This window comes from Eleginops maclovinus, chromosome 21, assembly GCF_036324505.1.
Source record: "Eleginops maclovinus isolate JMC-PN-2008 ecotype Puerto Natales chromosome 21, JC_Emac_rtc_rv5, whole genome shotgun sequence".
In the NCBI taxonomy this organism is placed as follows: Eukaryota; Metazoa; Chordata; class Actinopteri; order Perciformes; family Eleginopidae; genus Eleginops; species Eleginops maclovinus.
In genome coordinates this window covers 16,702,546-16,720,280 of record NC_086369.1, presented here as the reverse complement: position 1 = coordinate 16,720,280, position 17,735 = coordinate 16,702,546, and the positions used below count along the sequence as shown (strand labels likewise).

The 17,735-nt window shown below is 45.8% G+C and overlaps 1 protein-coding gene across 4 annotated transcripts in view; it reads left to right on the top strand.

Moving 5' to 3' along the window:
• Positions 1 to 17,735, top strand: part of prex2 (phosphatidylinositol-3,4,5-trisphosphate-dependent Rac exchange factor 2) — a 65,212-nt gene that overhangs the window by 35,639 nt on the left and 11,838 nt on the right. For 3 of the 4 annotated variants that reach the window (XM_063873935.1, XM_063873934.1, XM_063873932.1), the window contains 16 exons: positions 236 to 347; positions 1,802 to 1,986; positions 3,204 to 3,365; positions 6,811 to 7,030; positions 7,103 to 7,310; positions 9,641 to 9,820; positions 9,908 to 10,002; positions 10,870 to 10,952; positions 11,499 to 11,589; positions 11,853 to 11,981; positions 12,704 to 12,745; positions 13,061 to 13,158; positions 13,292 to 13,420; positions 15,131 to 15,233; positions 15,888 to 16,031; positions 16,105 to 16,219. In XM_063873935.1, coding sequence (XP_063730005.1) covers positions 236 to 347; positions 1,802 to 1,986; positions 3,204 to 3,365; positions 6,811 to 7,030; positions 7,103 to 7,310; positions 9,641 to 9,820; positions 9,908 to 10,002; positions 10,870 to 10,952; positions 11,499 to 11,589; positions 11,853 to 11,981; positions 12,704 to 12,745; positions 13,061 to 13,158; positions 13,292 to 13,420; positions 15,131 to 15,233; positions 15,888 to 16,031; positions 16,105 to 16,219 — 2,096 coding nt within the window. The remainder of the gene's footprint in view (positions 1 to 235; positions 348 to 1,801; positions 1,987 to 3,203; positions 3,366 to 6,810; positions 7,031 to 7,102; positions 7,311 to 9,640; positions 9,821 to 9,907; positions 10,003 to 10,869; positions 10,953 to 11,498; positions 11,590 to 11,852; positions 11,982 to 12,703; positions 12,746 to 13,060; positions 13,159 to 13,291; positions 13,421 to 15,130; positions 15,234 to 15,887; positions 16,032 to 16,104; positions 16,220 to 17,735) is intronic. The other variant, XM_063873933.1, reaches the window with a different exon arrangement.

The following is a 17,735-nucleotide window of genomic DNA, read 5'->3' as shown; positions in this document are numbered from 1 at the left end:
CTGCGTCTCCTGTTAGCAGCTCTGTGTTTCCATGTCTGTGAAGGATTTTCACCGTGTGCTCTGCCCACCCCAATTGTGCCTCCATATCTCTCTCTCACACACACACACACACACACACACACACACACACACACACACACACACACACACACACACACACACACACACACACACACACACACACACACACTCCCTCACTACACTGGTATATTGAATGCATGTTGAATCCCTGCAGCAGGACTCCATAAAGTGGGTGTACAACAACAGTGAGAGCGCTCAGGAGGAGAACCAGAGAGCAGACCAGAGACCTGAGGAGAGCGGGGACGGCTTCCAGTGCAAAGTGGAAGGTGACCAAACATACACACACACACACACATACACACACACACACACACACACACACACACACACACACACACACACACACACACACACACACACACACACACACACACACACACACACAGGAAGCACCCTGATAATCTGGGTGAAGTAATTGCTCTGGAGGTGTGTGTGGATGTAACGCAGGCAAGTGAGGCTCATCTGGAGCGTGTTAGTGTGAGAAGTTACCCCACACACACACACAAACACACACACACACACACCCCTCCTCCGGCTCATCACGAGTTCATTCCCCCCTCTGATTTACGGCTCCTCACAGGAAAGTGTTCCCCTCAGGATTTATTGGCCCATTAAGTCATCACGTTAGCAAAGCGATAGTTAGCTGTGGGAAGTGCTCATCATGTGGGGGGGGGGGGAGCAGAGGGTCTTCCTCTGAGCTGCAGACCTCCTACAGTGCAGAGAGGATGCAAACACTTTGTGGTCGTCCCTTGGTTTGTTACAGAACATCAGGACATCATCGAGGTGATTTGTGTGTGAGATGCGAGGAAACCCAGAGAGGAGAGACGATCCATTTATCACGTCTGATTTCACTACTTTTCACTCCTGTGTTTCTGACTTTTCAACAGATGTAAGGATGTTTGTTTGTGAGGATTCATGTGCTCTTCCTGGTAACGTCTTCATGCTCTCTGAACACAGGGTAATTAATTGTGTGTTAGCATCTCCACAGGGAAGAAAACAGAGGCTTTTACTCTGATTTAAAACATGGATTAGTGCGGCACTTTAGCCTCTTGTGACAAAAAATCATCCTGACCAAAAGAATAAGCCCGGCTTTGATTCCCTTCTTTACAGAGCTTTTAAAACAGCTTGTTTCACACAGAAATGTTATTAAATGAACTCAGATTATTAACCTTTTTTATTTGTTTGAATCGACACAAAAAGTGGAAAAAATAAACACAATTTTCTACATTTCCTTTTAAATCTTCAAGTTTTCTCTCCTGTGTTAGTGACTTTAACCAGGATAATCAGTTTCCTAGTCCCTCATTTTATTATCATCTGTGAGACTGGGTGAGAGTTAAAGGCATTATCTTGTCAGTATGCATGCTTTCTTCCTGGGTTTTTTTATTTCTTATGCACTCTAAATACCAGCTACTTATTTGTGTGCTAACATCCCACCTGGTCCAGTTTAAAGCATGCATTGGTGGGGCTCTTCAGCCACAAAATATGTACTTAATAAAACAACAAACACTGACTGAAAATTATCCTGACAATGAAAGATTCAATGCTTAATTCCTGTCTTTTCGCAGAGCTTTCAAAACTCAGATGAACTAACTTTGTGACCTGTCCTTGCATCATGAACAGGAGGGGGAGGATGTTGTTTTCCACCTTACCTCTGAGACCTGATGCCATGTTTACCTGAGATCTGCTTCACCATCATGTCTCTGTGTTTCTGCGTCCACAGAGGTGATGGACAAGTTCAACACGCTCTCCATCATCGACGGGAAGAAGGAGCACGTGAGCCTGACGGTGGACAACGTGCAGCTGGAGTACGGCGTGATGTACGAGTACGACAGCACGGCCGGCATCAAGTGCCACGTGCTGGAGAAGATGGTGGAGCCCAAGGGCTTCTTCAGCCTCACTGCGAAGGTAATCTGTCCTTAAAAACAGCCTAAATATAATGCACTGTCTGTAGGCGGTGTGTGTGTGATGTGCATTTACACCCAGAAGAAGAACGTCCAGCCTCTGATAGGAAAGTCATTTAAATTCAATTAAGGTAATAAATCTGGTGTTTACTGCAGCCTCGTTTCTTGTGGCATAGTTATTTGTATTATTTTGAACTTTATGTATTATTAAAAAGGTCTTAAAAGCAACTTCATGTGTACCCAAACATGTTGAAAAACACAGGTTTTCGCCTCAAAGCAGGCAGAAGAGAAGCTGGATCTAAACTTATAATAAATGATGTATAATCGTTATTCTTTATCTTGCTGTTGTGATGGATTATAAATGTGTTCAAATGTTAATTAATATTTTGTATTGAGCATCTTCTGGTACAGAGAAATGCCCCACACCAGAGTCTCCAACGGCAACAAACAATACAACACATACAATTAATTAAATGAATTAGAATTAGAAAAATAGATTGACTGATGATTCATTACTTTTTATGGCTTTTGTATTCAAGTTTTAAAGCACGTTTTTATGTTTGAATACAACAAAAAATCCTTCATTTAATCTCATTAAATGAAGAGTTACATTTAATCCTGACTGATTTATTGACAGTCATTTTCGTGGCATTTCAAAGCGCTTTTTTATAAAACCACAAAAATCCTTCATTTAATCTCATTAGAATTTGAATTCAATTGGATTCTCATTCACAACTTTTGATGGCATTTTCCTTAATTTTTTAGCTCTTTTGTGTGTCATTGCTCTCCTGCTGTGTGGCTTAATGGGACATTTTTATATCCATATGCACACTGTGTAAATGCACTCTACATCCCAGCACAGCCTGATCCGTATTGATTTATAACCAGCAGAGAAAAGAGGATTTCTCTCACACATCGTTCCTCTTCGTGGTGAATTAGCAGAGATTTACAGCCTTTCACAGCTTGAATGAAACCTTATAACAAGCAGGGAAATAAAACTTTGACTATAAGTCGTTTTCCGTTCCCTGGAAGTCAGTATTATTACGAACATCTGGCCCAGATGTCCTCTGAGATGTCCTCTGAGATCTATGAATACAACACGGTTATTTCAGATATGGTTTGCAGAGTCCTCCTCCCTGTGTTCAGTTGTCCTGGTCCACATCCCCTCCCTGCAGAGTTCCTCAGCGCCTCCTCTCTCTCTCTCTCTCTCTCTCTGAGCAGATTCTGGAGGCGTTGGCGCGTAACGATGACACGCTGGTGCAGATGTGCGGCCGGCTGAGCTCCAGCTGTGACGTCCTCCCCGAGGATCTGCAGGTCCGCTTCAGTGCCATGTGTGCAGAGAGGGTGGAGCACATCGACCAGCGCAGCAGCAGCTACAGGAAGGTAACGTAGTTCCACGATGAGAGGCTCATTACAGGCCATTTTTGCTAATTATAAAACATATATTAGGCCAGCAATGACTTCTACTACTTACTACAGTGTTTAAAGACATGCAAACTCAGACACAGTGGGGGTTTTATTCCAACAGAGGGTTCTCTAGGACTTTCTAAAGTGAAAATTAGAGACTCTAAATTTCCTGCATTTTGATGAACGTTTTGCATCACTTGATGGAGGAAATGTCTCTAATCAAGAGACACGCAGTGCATGCACCAGGTGACAGAGCCCTTATATAAAGATGTAATGCAAAAACACAAAGGCTTTTTATATTTAAATATTGTTGTTATCCCCGCTGAATCCACGCTTGTGTAGGCATGATTTACTCCCATCCTAATACATACAGTAATGTGTAACCCCCTGGTCTTTAATAGCTCATATGTTTTCGAAACATCTGCTTTCTGCACGTGCAGAGCCATCTTAATTCTATGGGAAACGGCTTTAAAGCGGGCTTCCTGCTCAACGGATGCGCGTTTCCTCACTCTGACATCAACAAGTGGTGAGGCTGCTGTGTTTGAATCCCTGGAGAGAGGACAGGGAATATTTAGACTGGTGTGTGTGATCCGGTGTGTGTGATCCGGTGTGTGTGATCCGGTGTGTGTGATCTGGTGTGTGTCCTGCAGTGTGTGATCTGGTGTGTGTGATGTGGTGTGTGATCTGGTGTGTGTCCTGCAGTGTGTGATCTGGTGTGTGTCCTGCAGTGTGTGATCTGGTGTGTGTCCTGCAGTGTGTGATCTGGTGTGTGTCCTGCAGTGTGTGATCTGGTGTGTGTGCTGCAGTGTGTGATCTGGTGTGTGTCCTGCAGTGTGTGATCTGGTGTGTGTCCTGCAGTGTGTGATCTGGTGTGTGTCCTGCAGTGTGTGATCTGGTATGTGTTATGTGGTGTGTGATCTGGTGTGTGTCCTGCAGTGTGTGATCTGGTGTGTGTCCTGCAGTGTGTGATCTGGTGTGTGTCCTGCAATGTGTGATCTGGTGTGTGCCTTGCAGTGTGTGATCTGGTGTGTGTCCTGCAGTGTGTGATCTGGTGTGTGTTATGTGGTGTGTGATCTGGTGTGTGTCCTGCAGTGTGTGATCTGGTGTGTGCCTTGCAGTGTGTGATCTGGTGTGTGTCCTGCAGTGTGTGATCTGGTGTGTGTTATGTGGTGTGTGATCTGGTGTGTGTCCTGCAGTGTGTGATCTGGTGTGTGTCCTGCAGTGTGTGATCTGGTGTGTGTCCTGCAGTGTGTGATCTGGTGTGTGTTATGTGGTGTGTGATCTGGTGTGTGTCCTGCAGTGTGTGATCTGGTGTGTGTCCTGCAGTGTGTGATCTGGTGTGTGTCCTGCAGTGTGTGATCTGGTGTGTGTCCTGCAGTGTGTGATCTGGTGTGTGTCCTGCAGTGTGTGATCTGGTGTGTGTCCTGCAGTGTGTGATATGGTGTGTGCCTTGCAGTGTGTGATCTGGTGTGTGTCCTGCAGTGTGTGATCTGGTGTGTGTCCTGCAGTGTGTGTTCCAGCTGTGTGTTGAAGTGCTTTCCTCCACATCTATAACCAAGAGCTTCACCCCGATGTGTTTCTGTGCGTGAGAGCAGGGATTCATTACAGACGCTTTATAAATAGCCTCAGACGGGACTTTTGTTTTGTAGGATTCAACACATTCCTCCTCCGAACCCGAGAGAGAGGAGGTGGGGGTGGGGGTGGGGGGGGTGAACGTGGAGGAATTCAGCTCACACTTCACATCCTGATTTCACAAAGGGATTACAGCTTTAACCCTCGCCAGATCACAGTTCAAAAAAGATGTCTCCTAATTGATTTAACACATCTTTTCAAAATAAAAGCCCTAAAGTGTTGCTGTATCCTTTGAGGAAGCCCAGTATGAAGCATGTTTTTCAAAATGAAAGCCCCGTAGAGTAACTATCCGAGAATAATGATCAAGATGCTGCCTTTTTTCAAAGTAAAAGCCCCAAGGTGTTTCTCTATTGTTACAAAAAGCTTAGGATGCCTATTTTTCAAAAATAAAATAAAATTAGTGCTACTGTTTCCTTAAAGGAAGCCCAGTATGAGGCATGTTTTTCAAAATGAAAGCCCCATGGAGTAACTGTATCCTATACAAAGCTGTATACTAACAGAAGGGACAGAAGGAGGCATGTTTTTCAAAATAAAAGCCCCATAGACAGTGGCAGGGGAGAATTTATACAAATGTCTTCCAAATTGAATATTTATGCCAAAGACACACACACACACACACACACACACACACACACACACACACACACACACACACACACACACACACACACACACACACACACACACACACACACACACACACACACACACTCTCTTTACCTTATGCATCCTGACAGTTGCATCTGCGGAGAAACCTCTGAGCAGGACACAGGGTTCATGCAGAGTGCAGCGTTTGTTGCAGGGAGTAAAATATGCTCCTGATTCTCTGCATGGTGCTCAGGCTGTGTGTTGTTTCAGGGAGATGTTATCTGGAGGAATACTCACTTTATTTAAAGCAGCATAATAAAGTGTGTGTTTGGTCCCTCTGCTACACATTCAGGACATCATGGAGATATAAATCACACTATAAACACATCTTTTACAGCAGTTTAAGTTAAATGATAAACAGCCTGGAGTTTCTCACATATGTCTCAGATTTTTGGGGTAAATATTTGAGCTGCCACATTAACAAAGAGGAATGTAGGAGATGTAAAGTAATGTGTGTTTATGATTTTCCTCTAGCACCAGCTGGAATATATTCCTATAAAACAGAGCTTTGTGTTGACAGATGGTCTGTTTCACATCTTTCCAGACTTTTACATTTTCATTTCAGTTCCTATTCCTCACTTTGATTACTATTGATTTTAAACCCAGCTGTCAATAGTCTCATAAAATGGCTTTTCTTCCACACATAGTTCCAGTAAAATGCAATATAGATCTCTACCCACATGTCTCACAAAGTAGGTTTACACTTTAGCAAACACATGCATGTGTTCGGACATCTTTTCTGTTTACTTTTCACCCCTTTTGGCTGCATATGGCATAAATTTGGCAGTGGAAAGTACATTTTGGAGGTTCTGCTGTAGCTCTTTTAATAAACCGTGCAGCTAATCCAGAGCTCTGCTTTCAAACTTGTATACTTCAATATTTTTCACCAGATTTAGACATTTTGCAAGCTATTTTCCTCGTTATTTTGTCCCTGAGTGAACTAGACTATTACAAAATGCTATAACATATAGGATCTATCAAAGTCGTATTCTTGTCTGACTTATTTGTCTGTGACCTCACCTTTTCTGTGTGAACAAAGGGTGCATAATTCAGGTTTTATGGCAGTGTTTTGCACCAGAGATACTTGTTTTAAAGGGTCAAAGCATGCATCTTTAATATCCCTTTTCTTCCCGTTTCTCAGTTTGCACGGGTGCTGAAGAACCGGGCCTGGCCCACCTTCAAGCAGGCCAAAGCCAAGGTGTCCCCACTCCACAGCAGCGACTTCTGCCCCACCAACTGCCACATCAACGTGATGGAGGTGTCCTACCCCAAAACCTCCACCTCTCTGGGCAGCGCCTTCGGGGTGCAGCTGGACAACAGGAAGAACACGCTGGAGAGGGGGGGGCGCAGCGCCGAGCAGGGTGAGCACATCTAGCCGGCAACAGCAGTGCATGCTCTCGGAATCCTGATTCTCACAGATGCTTCTCCTGCAGGGAAGCTGAGCCCCATGGTGAAGCTGCAGCACACCATCACCAGCATGGCCGCCCCGTCGGGTCACAGTCTGGGCCGGACGGAGGGCCACGGCCTGCGCTTCCTGCTGCGGGAGGAGGACCTGCTGACGCTGGACGCCTACCAAAAGCTGCTGCACAAGCTCACTGCGGGGGTGAAGGAGATGGAGACGCATGGAGGACACATCCACGAGTGAGTGGAGATATCTGTGTCTGAGTGTGGAGAGACGAGGGGTAAAACTAAAATACTTTCTGGTGATGCATCTGATGCAGGGATGCATGCTTATGGGTCGTTAGTCCTGCACCTGTGTGTGTGTGTGTGTGTGTGTGTGTGTGTGTGTGTGTGTGTGTGTGTGTGTGTGTGTGTGTGTGTGTGTGTGTGTGTGTGTGTGTGTGTGTGTGTGTGTGTGTGTGTGTGTGTGTGTGTGTGTGTGTGTGTGTGTGTGTGTGTGTGTGTGTGTGTGTTTCCTGGCTGGGTTCATTGTTTGCAGGCACACAAGGCTGCAGAGAGGAAATGCTCCACATTGCAGCAGCTTTACTCAAACAGGAAATACCATCAGAGTGACGTGGAGGTGTTCGGGCGGACAGGTGCTCTCTGGAAATGCCATTCACTAAAAATGGAACAAACGAATGAACAACACACAGAAACAACGACTGAAAATATAACAAAAATGTTTAAGTAAATGCAGAAGGAGGTCATGAATAATTAACACAGCTTACTCTGGAAACTGGAACTTGTTTTAACTGTTAAATATGAACAAAATATGATTCTGACTTTAGATAAAAGCTCTGTTTCCATCATCTTGAATCCAGGTAAACTGAACATTATCTACTTTTAAAAGCATGAATGCATTTCAAATATGAATACATAAGTCTAGCTCACTGAGATTACATTTAGACTATTTGGTGTATTAATAGTCTCAATGATATAATTTAAGATAGAGTAGTTGTGAAGATATGAACAGTGAAGGAATGCCAAAAAGAGAGGGGTGCAAAATACTTATGACACATGAGAAAACAAGAGTCGTATTTACATTAAAATATGACCTTTTATCTTGTTTCCAAAGGTGTGTGATGCACATTCAGATGACCCTCAGATAGATCCTGCAGGGTCTCAATGAGGGAGACCCCTCAGCTCCTCCTGTCCTCCTTAATTAGAGGAGTTTAAATGGTGTGAGATTCAGAGAGATCTGTGTGTTTAACATGCAGACCAAGAGAGGCTTGTTCAGAGAGTGGGGGGGGGGGCATTTGTGATGTTCATTAGCTTGGTCTGCATATTAACCTGTTCACCGTCTGGTCCCTGCTGCTGCACAACTTTAATGAGTCTCCTTTTGTTTCTGTACGTCTTATTTCTGCACCCAGTATTTCTCTCTCTGCAAAAATGAACTTCTGTAGCAGACTGTAAACTGTTTCCACCGTACCTCGGATAAACAAACAAACAAACACTGCTTGTTGCAGAAACTCTATTGCAGGAATTTGAGCCTTTGCAGACCGTTTACATGCACTAACATCTATAGAAGGAGCATAGGGGCTCTTTAAGATTTACAGCATCCTGACAGGCTCTGATTTATGTCCCTCAGCATGGAATTAAAGCATGCAACGTGCAGAGTAAACACATAGTAATGCAAACAAAACCAACTGAATGATTTGGAAAATGATTATTTAATTTAATTTGCAGCAGCGACCTGTGCTCCTCCCCCCTTCGAACACTCTCCTCCCCACCCTGACGGCTGCAGAGCTGACTGATGAAAGTGGCTCTCTGCCGTGGATCTCTGGGATGCAGATGTGGAGGCGTTGATGCTTAATGAGTAAAGTGGGTTAGAGACGGATTAACAGATCTCTGGTGATATGCGTTTTCACCCCCGAGGCCCCAGACTGTGCTCCTTCCTTTATTAAGCGTCAGCCAATCGGAGAGCCTGCAGAGCTTCTCCATGGCGATGGTATGCTCTCAGCTGTGCAGGGCGAGCGTAATGAGGGCAGCGTGTGAATGGAAAGGAAGAGGGTCAATGGAGAGAGGAATGAGGAGTTTAAAAGCATAAAAACAGTCTGACCTGAAGTTCAGGAACTCGGCGTCTGAAACCCTGAGCGGACACGAATTATAACGAGTCAGAGATGTAAGCAGACATGGTGTGTGTGTGTGTGTGTGTGTGTGTGTGTGTGTGTGGGGGGGGGTAAGATAACAAGAAACTCCCATCGTCTGCATTTATTGGAAATCGGCTTTAAACACCAACATGTGTTTCTGCAACTGAGAAAATATCCCGTCCTCTTCCTGCTGACATGACACACTGCAGTGTGTTGACTCAGCTGCATGCTGAACATATTAATAACCATATGCTCGGCAAACACACACACACACACACACACACACACACACACACACACACACACACACACACACACACACACACACACACACACACACACACACACACACACACACATAGTGAGGAGCTTCCTGCAGCATCAAAGACTGTCTCAGAGTTGTTTTAGAGTAATCCCCCCCCCCATCCTCTCTTTCCTCAGCCTCTTATCCTCCATCACTCACCCCCCCGCCTCCGAGGCCCGGACCCCCGAGAGCTTCATCTCTGCAGAGAGCGAGGGCGAGCGGGGCGAGAGGAACGGGAAGAAGGTGTGTTTCAACGTGGCGGGTGATGAGCAGGAGGACTCCGGACATGACACCATCAGCAACAGAGACTCTTACAGGTGGGGTGAGGGGGTGACGGGGAGACGGGGGGGTTACTTTAACAACAATAAAGAGCATTTTCTGACCCCCTCTCTGTGTGTCCTCAGTGACTGTAACAGCAACAGGAACTCCATCGCCTCGTTCACCAGCATCTGCAGCAGCCACTGCAGCTCTTACGTGCACAGTGACGACATGGACTCAGGTACACCAGAAATACTGAGTACTGAACATCACACATAAAGCGACTTATTCAGCGGATATTATGAGGATAACTCAGGCATGGTTTAAAACTAAAGCTAAGGGGGAGTGATGCAGGGTGCATGTTTCACCACGGGATCATTCTGTGTGTATTTTTGCATTGCTTCCCACCAGCTAATGAACGTATGTGCAGAATAAAACCAATTGAATTCCAATAAATAACCCCAAATGAAGCCGAAATAACTCCCATTATGATGGCCATTTGTACAAAAGCTCTGAGACCAGAAGTAACCTGGAATGAAAGGAAAATGAAGTAACATCAGAGCTTTGATACAGCAGGAAACAGGGAGGATAAATTGGAGGAATGGGTCTCCCTCTGAGACTATCAAACATTGATTGAATTTAGATCCTCCTCTCCCCCCCTGGTGCCAATTAGTGTCTCTCCGTGTCTCTGCATTAGCTTTATGAACACCCCCCCTCAGTGTGAGACAGGATCTGACACCTACATTGATTCCCTGCACAGCGTCTGTACGGCTGTTGTCTATAAAAGTCAGAATCCATAAACCCAATCATCCACAACGAGGCAAAATACTCCCAAAAGTGACGAGTCATGATTACAGTCCACCTGCAGGATTACAGGTTGAAGTTGAATCTGATTGGACGTGACAGCTCAGCTGGATCTATCATTAACAAAACAGCTGTGCATCGTCACACACACACACACACACACACACACACACACACACACACACACACACACACACACACACACACACACACACACACACACACACACACACATACTGCAGCTTTATGTCAACAGACTGTCGTTCTATGTGTTGCTTGAGTGTGTGTGTTTAATGTTGCACAGGGGACGAGCTGCCCTGCAGTGTGTGGCTGTCTCATGATAAGCAGAAGAAGCTGCACAGTTTCCTGGAACATCTGTTCAGCCAGGTGAGTCACACACACATCTGGGCACATCAGGTTAATGTGGGCTATCAGAGAAAAGACTGAAAACATTGTTTAAAAAAAGTTCCTCTTGCTAATAAATGTTATTTTAAATCGTAAAGGGATGCATTTGCCTTTTTGTGATCTTGTTAATAGGTAAAGGTCTGTGCTGTTTGAGTCTGAGCTCCAGCCAACGATGATTTCCATTAATGATTCATCTTCAGATTACTTTGTTGATTCATGTTATAGTGAATATCATGTCCATCCTAGCTCCTCAGAGTCCAAGGTGATGTGTTTAAATGTCCAAAACCCAAAGATGTTCACTGTAATATGTCAGAGAAAAAGAGAAAAGCAGCAAAGCACCAGATTTTTGAGGCTGAAAATTGCATTTTCTGACATTTTGCATGAAGAAATCCTCTAAATATAATATTATTATCCAGGGTTAGGAGTTTATTCCTGTTGATTGATTTAGCAGTCAGTCGACTTATTTCTGCAGCTGTGCAGATGTGAAACGGCTTCATATAACACTATCTCCATGCTCTCTCTCTGCAGGTGGAGTCCATCTGCAGCCTGCTGAGAGGAGCCGTGGTGACCCGAGCCTTCGAGCAGACCAAGTGCTTCACCCCTGGACGAGGACTACAAGGTAAGAGAGCAGGACTGTGCATCATTACCAAGTCTTAAAAGGCAAAAGGAGGAGAAATACTTCATGACTTGCTTTAGCTTCCTGGGCCTCAGTGTGTGTGTGTGTGTGTGTGTGTGTGTGTGTGTGTGTGTGTGTGTGTGTGTGTGTGTGTGTGTGTGTGTGTGTGTGTGTGTGTGTGTGTGTGTGTGTGTGTGTGTGTGTGTGTGTGTGTGTGTGTGTGTGTGTGTGTGTGTGTGTGTGTGTGTGTGTGTGTGTGTGTGAAGAGTTTCAGCAGGAGTTGGATCCGAAAGTGAACTGCACCAAGAAGCTGCGCCTCCACGTGAAGCAGGACCCCTGGAACCTGCCGGGCAGCGTGCACACACTCACACACACCATCGCCAAATACGTGGAAGGTAAGAGAGTCACAGACAGAGCCGACCAATCAGAGCACACTGGGCTCTGGTTTCAGACAGAGGGGGAAAAGAGGTGTGAAGAAGCTGACCTTTTAACTCACACAGAGTGTGTTTCCTGAGGTCATATATTTCAGTGTTCAATTGACCGACCCTCCAGTGGGCCTCGTCATATTTATGGGATGTAATAATGCTGCCGAGCGCTGTCACTTTAAATCTCAAACCGTCCGGGGAGGAATAACCCGCAGTTTCAGCTGGAGTTCAACAATATGAGAGCATGCAGGAGTATGTCTCTGTGTGTGTGTGTGTGTGTGTGTGTGTGTGTGTGTGTGTGTGTGTGTGTGTGTGTGTGTGTGTGTGTGTGTGTGTGTGTGTGTGTGTGTGTGTGTGTGTGTGTGTGTGTGTGTGTGTGTGTGTGTGTGTGTGTGTGTGTGTGTGTGTGTGTGTTTGAGAGCCCTACACACACAGGTCACAGGTCACTCCTAGCAGAGGTGATAGAGTCCAGATAGTCAGAGCTGTATGACTATGTTTGTCCGCCGCTCTGATTCACAAACAGATGAGGACATGTGTCGTTATCGTTCCCTCTGCCGGCTTCATGACGCTGTCTGCTTATTATATGTGAAGATAAACAGCTGAGGGTGCAGAAAATGAAACAGCGTCGTCCTGTTTATGGATTTCAGAGCTGAGATTGTGATGCTGACTGTTTGCTTTGTCTGCTCTTGCAGAGGTGAAGACCCGGCTGCTCCTGGTGCTCCTGCAGTACACAGGTTTGTGTTTGAACTTTAAAGCATATGTGCAAACAATAAAGACGTACAACCATACCCTTTATGTGCTTGTATTGGAGTGTTAAGGTTGAAAGGAACAGCTATAAAGTGTATAAAGATATGAAAGGAAAGACAGGAAATGTATAAACCAACAGAGGATCAGAAAACCTGATTTTAGAGGCAAAGTTAGCTTCTTTCAAAATGTATTTTAACACGTGTTTATCCTGAAACAAATGCCCTGCTTCCTGCAGCTTGAATAGTTGCATTTTCTATTACCTGTGCATTACCTGTGCCTCCTCACGTCCTGTTCCCCTGCAGACTCTGAGATCCAGCTGCGCAGAGACATGGTGTTCTGCCAGTCTCTGGTCGCTGCAGTGTGTGCCTTCTCTGAGCACCTGCTGGCTGTCCTCAACCAGGTACACACACGCACGCACGCACGCACGCACGCACGCACGCACGCACGCGCACACACACACACACACACACACACACAGAATCATTGAGTGGGTGAGATAAACAGAGAGCTTAATCGTGTGTGTCCTCCCTCAGTTCCACAGTGTGGGTCTGGACTCGGAGCAGGACCCCCAGGAGGCTCAGGAGGCCGGGCGCCGCTGGCTGGATCAGATCTCCAGCGCTGGGCTGCTGCTCCACTTCCAGTCCCTGCTCTCCCCGAACCTGGTGAGCAACACACCTCTCCTTTTTAGTTAACCTGCTGAAAAACAGGACAGATCTGCTTTCATTGGATGCAACGTGTCCCTTATGATGTGGGGAGGTGCTCTTTAAAACCTGCCTCATGGTGAGCATGCATCCAGGAGGAAGCTGCAGAAACTTGGACACAGTGCTGCCAAAGCAGAAGAACTGGCTCCACAACAGGAGGGATTCTGGGTTGGTTTTCTCTCCCTGGTTGTGCCATTAATGATTTCTAAACTAATAGCTGAATGCAAATCACAATCTGTCCATTTTGGAGGGTTTCCCGCCCAGATGCCCATGTTGTTTTTGGAGAATCGCTCTACTGGTGTGCTGCATATCCACAGGAGCAGTTCCTCCCTTATCTTATTAAATGAAGAGGAACTTTAAACACTGGATTGGTCTTTGGTTTCAGTGTCGAGCTGTGCGGAGAGGAGTTCATCTGCGGAATGCTAGATCCCTTTTAACATTTCTATCAAGGTTTTCTTAACTGAAGGTCTGTCACAGTTCCTTCACAGGTGTTTTTCTGCACGTTGCATCATCAAAACAGCACGTACCTGTTTACATCCTCTGTTCCTGTCCCCTCTCGCTGGGAGTAAGAAACAGGAAGTGGTTTTAAAGAGTGGATTTATTCAGGTTAGTGTGCTCCTTCCTCCTGTAGTCTGTGTACCTGTGGAGCGGGACGTCTCGCTACCTGCCGGAGAAACCTCTTTAGGGCCTCACATGAAATGTGTGTGTGTGTGTGTGTGTGTGTGTGTGTGTGTGTGTGTGTGTGTGTGTGTGTGTGTGTGTGTGTGTGTGTGTGTGTGTGTGTGTGTGTGTGTGTGTGTGTGTGTGTGTGTGTGTGTGATAAACATGCCCACATACACACACACAGTTGGCAGGTAGCAGGGTCCCTCTGCCACATGTAGAGCCTTCCCCAGCGTGTCTTTAGAGAGGAAGGACCTAATCCTCTTTCCACCGCTGCTCTGTCTATCCCTCTGCATGAGGAGGGGGGGCAGGGTGTCACAATCCCAAACATTGGAGCCGCTATCACTGAGGCCACGAGCAGGTGTGTGTGTGTGTGTGTGTGTGTGTGTGTGTGTGTGTGTGTGTGTGTGTGTGTGTGTGTGTGTGTGTGAGGGTGCCCAGTAAACACACATTCAGATACAAACAAACAGGATGAAGCAAACATGAAGACATAATCCATATAAACACAGACGCACGCACACACACACACACACACACACACACACACACACACACACACACACACACACACACACACACACACACACACACACACACACACACACACACACACACACACACACAGTAGTGTCATCACAGCATTACAGCATCTCTTCACAGTCAGAAAGCGTGTCTTGTTTTTGTTTATGCAGCTTTGTTTTGCTCCAATTTTGGACGTGTATCCTCAGTTGTAGTCCCTTTACGCAACACAAGAAAACAAACAAACACACACACACACAAACAAACAGCGGTGCAGTTTCATGATTTAGCATTGCTCTTCTTTATAATGTCAGACTCACGATGCACACCAAAAAGCCGCTGCAGAAGCAGAGATATGATCTGTCTTATTCCGTGCTTCTTTCCTTGTTTTAACCTGCTACCTACATTTCCCACAAAGCACCGGGACCACAGTCAGCTTCTTTCAACACCTCACTCAATGAAACCTGTTGTCATTATTCCCTCTCTGTGCAGACTGACGAGCAGGCCATGCTGGAGGACTGCCAGGTGGCTCTGATGGATCTGGAGAAGGTCTCCTTCTACTTCCTGCAGTTTGAGGGCGAGCCGCTGGTGGCCAGTACGTCTCCTCCCCTGACTCCTAGATCCCATTTAATGCTCTCTAATTAATAAATCATTACTATTTCATCATACAACTACATGGTGTGTCACACAAGACTGAGCTTTAAACAGAGCATCCTTTCCTTGTGTCCTCGTCTTGTCTCCTATGTCTTTCCATTTACCCCTCTTGTTTCCTTTCCCCCCCTCCTCTATTCTCCTCTCTTCATCTCCCCTCCTCCTGTTTACCTTTCATCTTCTTTCTTCCTCTTCTCCTTTCCTTTCCTTGTCTCCTAACTAATTTCCTTGTCATAACGTTTCCTTTCCTCTCCTTTTTTGTATCATTCTCTTCCCCTTGTGTGATCTCCTCTTGTTTCCTTTCCTCTTCACCCTCATACTTGTTTCCTCTCTTCCTTCCTCCACTCTTCTCCTTTTCTCACTTCTTCCTCGCTTCCTCTTCTCCTTTATCTAATTTTGTCTCTTTTCTTTGTTTCTTCTCCACTACTCCTCACCTCTCCTCTCATCCTTGTTCTCCTCCTTTCTCTCTCCTCCTTTGCATCTTTTCTTCTTTTCCTTTCCTTGTTTCCTCTCTCCTGTCCTTGTCTCACTTCCACCTCTACCTCCTCCTCCTCCTCTCTATCCCTGTCTCATTTCCTCATCTCCTCTCCTCTCGCAGATATGCCCATGTCCTACCAGGTGGAGGGTTCCCGTCAGGCGCTGAAGGTGTGTTTCCACCTGGAGAGTTTCTACTTCCTGCAGCTGCCCCCCCGGCTGAGGAGTGGAGGAGGAGTGAAGATCTGCCCGGTGCTTTTCACTCAGGGTAAGGAGAGGATTTATATGATTATAGACGTAGATGCAGCAGAGATTTCATCCTCTGTCTCCTCCCTGCTCAGCTCTGGAGAGCATGGAGGGTTACTACTACAGAGACAATGTGTCGGTGGAGGAGTACCAGGCCCAGATCAACTCCTCCTCCCTGGAAAAGGTCAAGCAGTACTACAAGAGACTGAGGTACACGCATCACTCATTATAACCACTTTCAAAGCTTCCAATTAGCCACTAACAAGCGGCATTAACGAGGTGCAGTCACTGGGAGTCTTGCAGGTCTTAAATCAGGACAGGAGTTATTATAAGAAAAGATTTAACCTGGAAAAACTCTCCAAATGACTCAAAAATATCACAAGTTAGTCAATAGTTCATGCTTTATTTGCTTAATTAGCGGTCTGTTTACATCTTCTTTAGATTTAATATAAATCTGGATGACCTTCCCTTCACTCGGCTGACTTTTTGAGCCCTGCAGGGTCTCAGTTATGTTATCCTGGCAAATTCTGACAGAAAAGCGTCATCTAAAAGAGAGAAAAATATATTAAAGACAAGCAAACATGCTACTTAAAATATGTATTTACTGTACATGCCTCTCTCTGTGTCTGAGTTCAGTTGCAGCTCTGTTCTAATTAACTACAGATGCTCTATGCTCAGGATTAAACCGTGTTCACTGATACCATCTGAGATACTAACCCACTCTTTGGAGAGCGTGCTCCCCTCTGAACACCTCCCTCTAAACATCTGCTGCAGATGTGGGGGTAATTAAACAGAGTTTAAAACTTCATCGTGTCATCTAAGGACAGTCTTCTTCCTCTTCTGGAGTCAGACCGGATCCTGCTCAACAAACATTCATGTCCTCCAGGATCGTTTCCGCTGAGGGTTTTAATTCAGTCGTGGTGTTTTGCTCGATGAGTGAAAGGAATTTTAAGCATTCATTTAGAGAGTGTGTTAGAGGATACAGATTGTGCATCAGCCTCTCTATCTCTGCAGGAGTCTGTCTGCAGGATCTGCTGGGGTTCCACAGCTCTTGAAAGGAGGAGAAGGGGCATTGTGTGCTTCCTCTTGCCTCCTTGTTTGCACACTGAAGGAGGTGTGTTGCATGAACCTTTAGCATGACGGTATCTTAATAACGTACATGTGTGTAATCCCTCTGAAGCTGCAGCCTGTGTCTTTGCAGCACATGTTCTGTACTGTCAGTCTCCACCTGTGCAGAGATCCTTATTGAGCTGACAGCTGAGGCTCTGCAGTAACACACAGCAGATGTAGCTGACAGCAGAGGGAGTGAGGCTGTGGGGCAATGGAGGTGCCTGGGGGGGGGTGTGTAATAGCAGCATGCTCCAAAACCCCCACTGGATTCTCTCTGGGTCTCCTGCTGTGTGTACGACTGCAGGTAGCGATTGTGTTCACTGTAGATCAATCGATTTTGGAGGGCTTACTATTAATGAATTCTTTTTTTGCTTGTGAGATTGTACTTGTGAGACACATTTCCAAAAGCATGCCCTCACCTCCTCTCCAGTAGGGAGGAACTGTGTCTGATAGAGGGAGGAAACACGATGTTCTGAGCTGACCACGTCTCGGAAAATGTCAGCCGGACGAGAGGATTGTGATATCGATTCATTCTGGGAGACATTCCTGCACAGCTCTCAATCTCTGTTTGATAAGAGAATTATTCAGAAGGACTTTAATGGGAGCAGACAGGCAA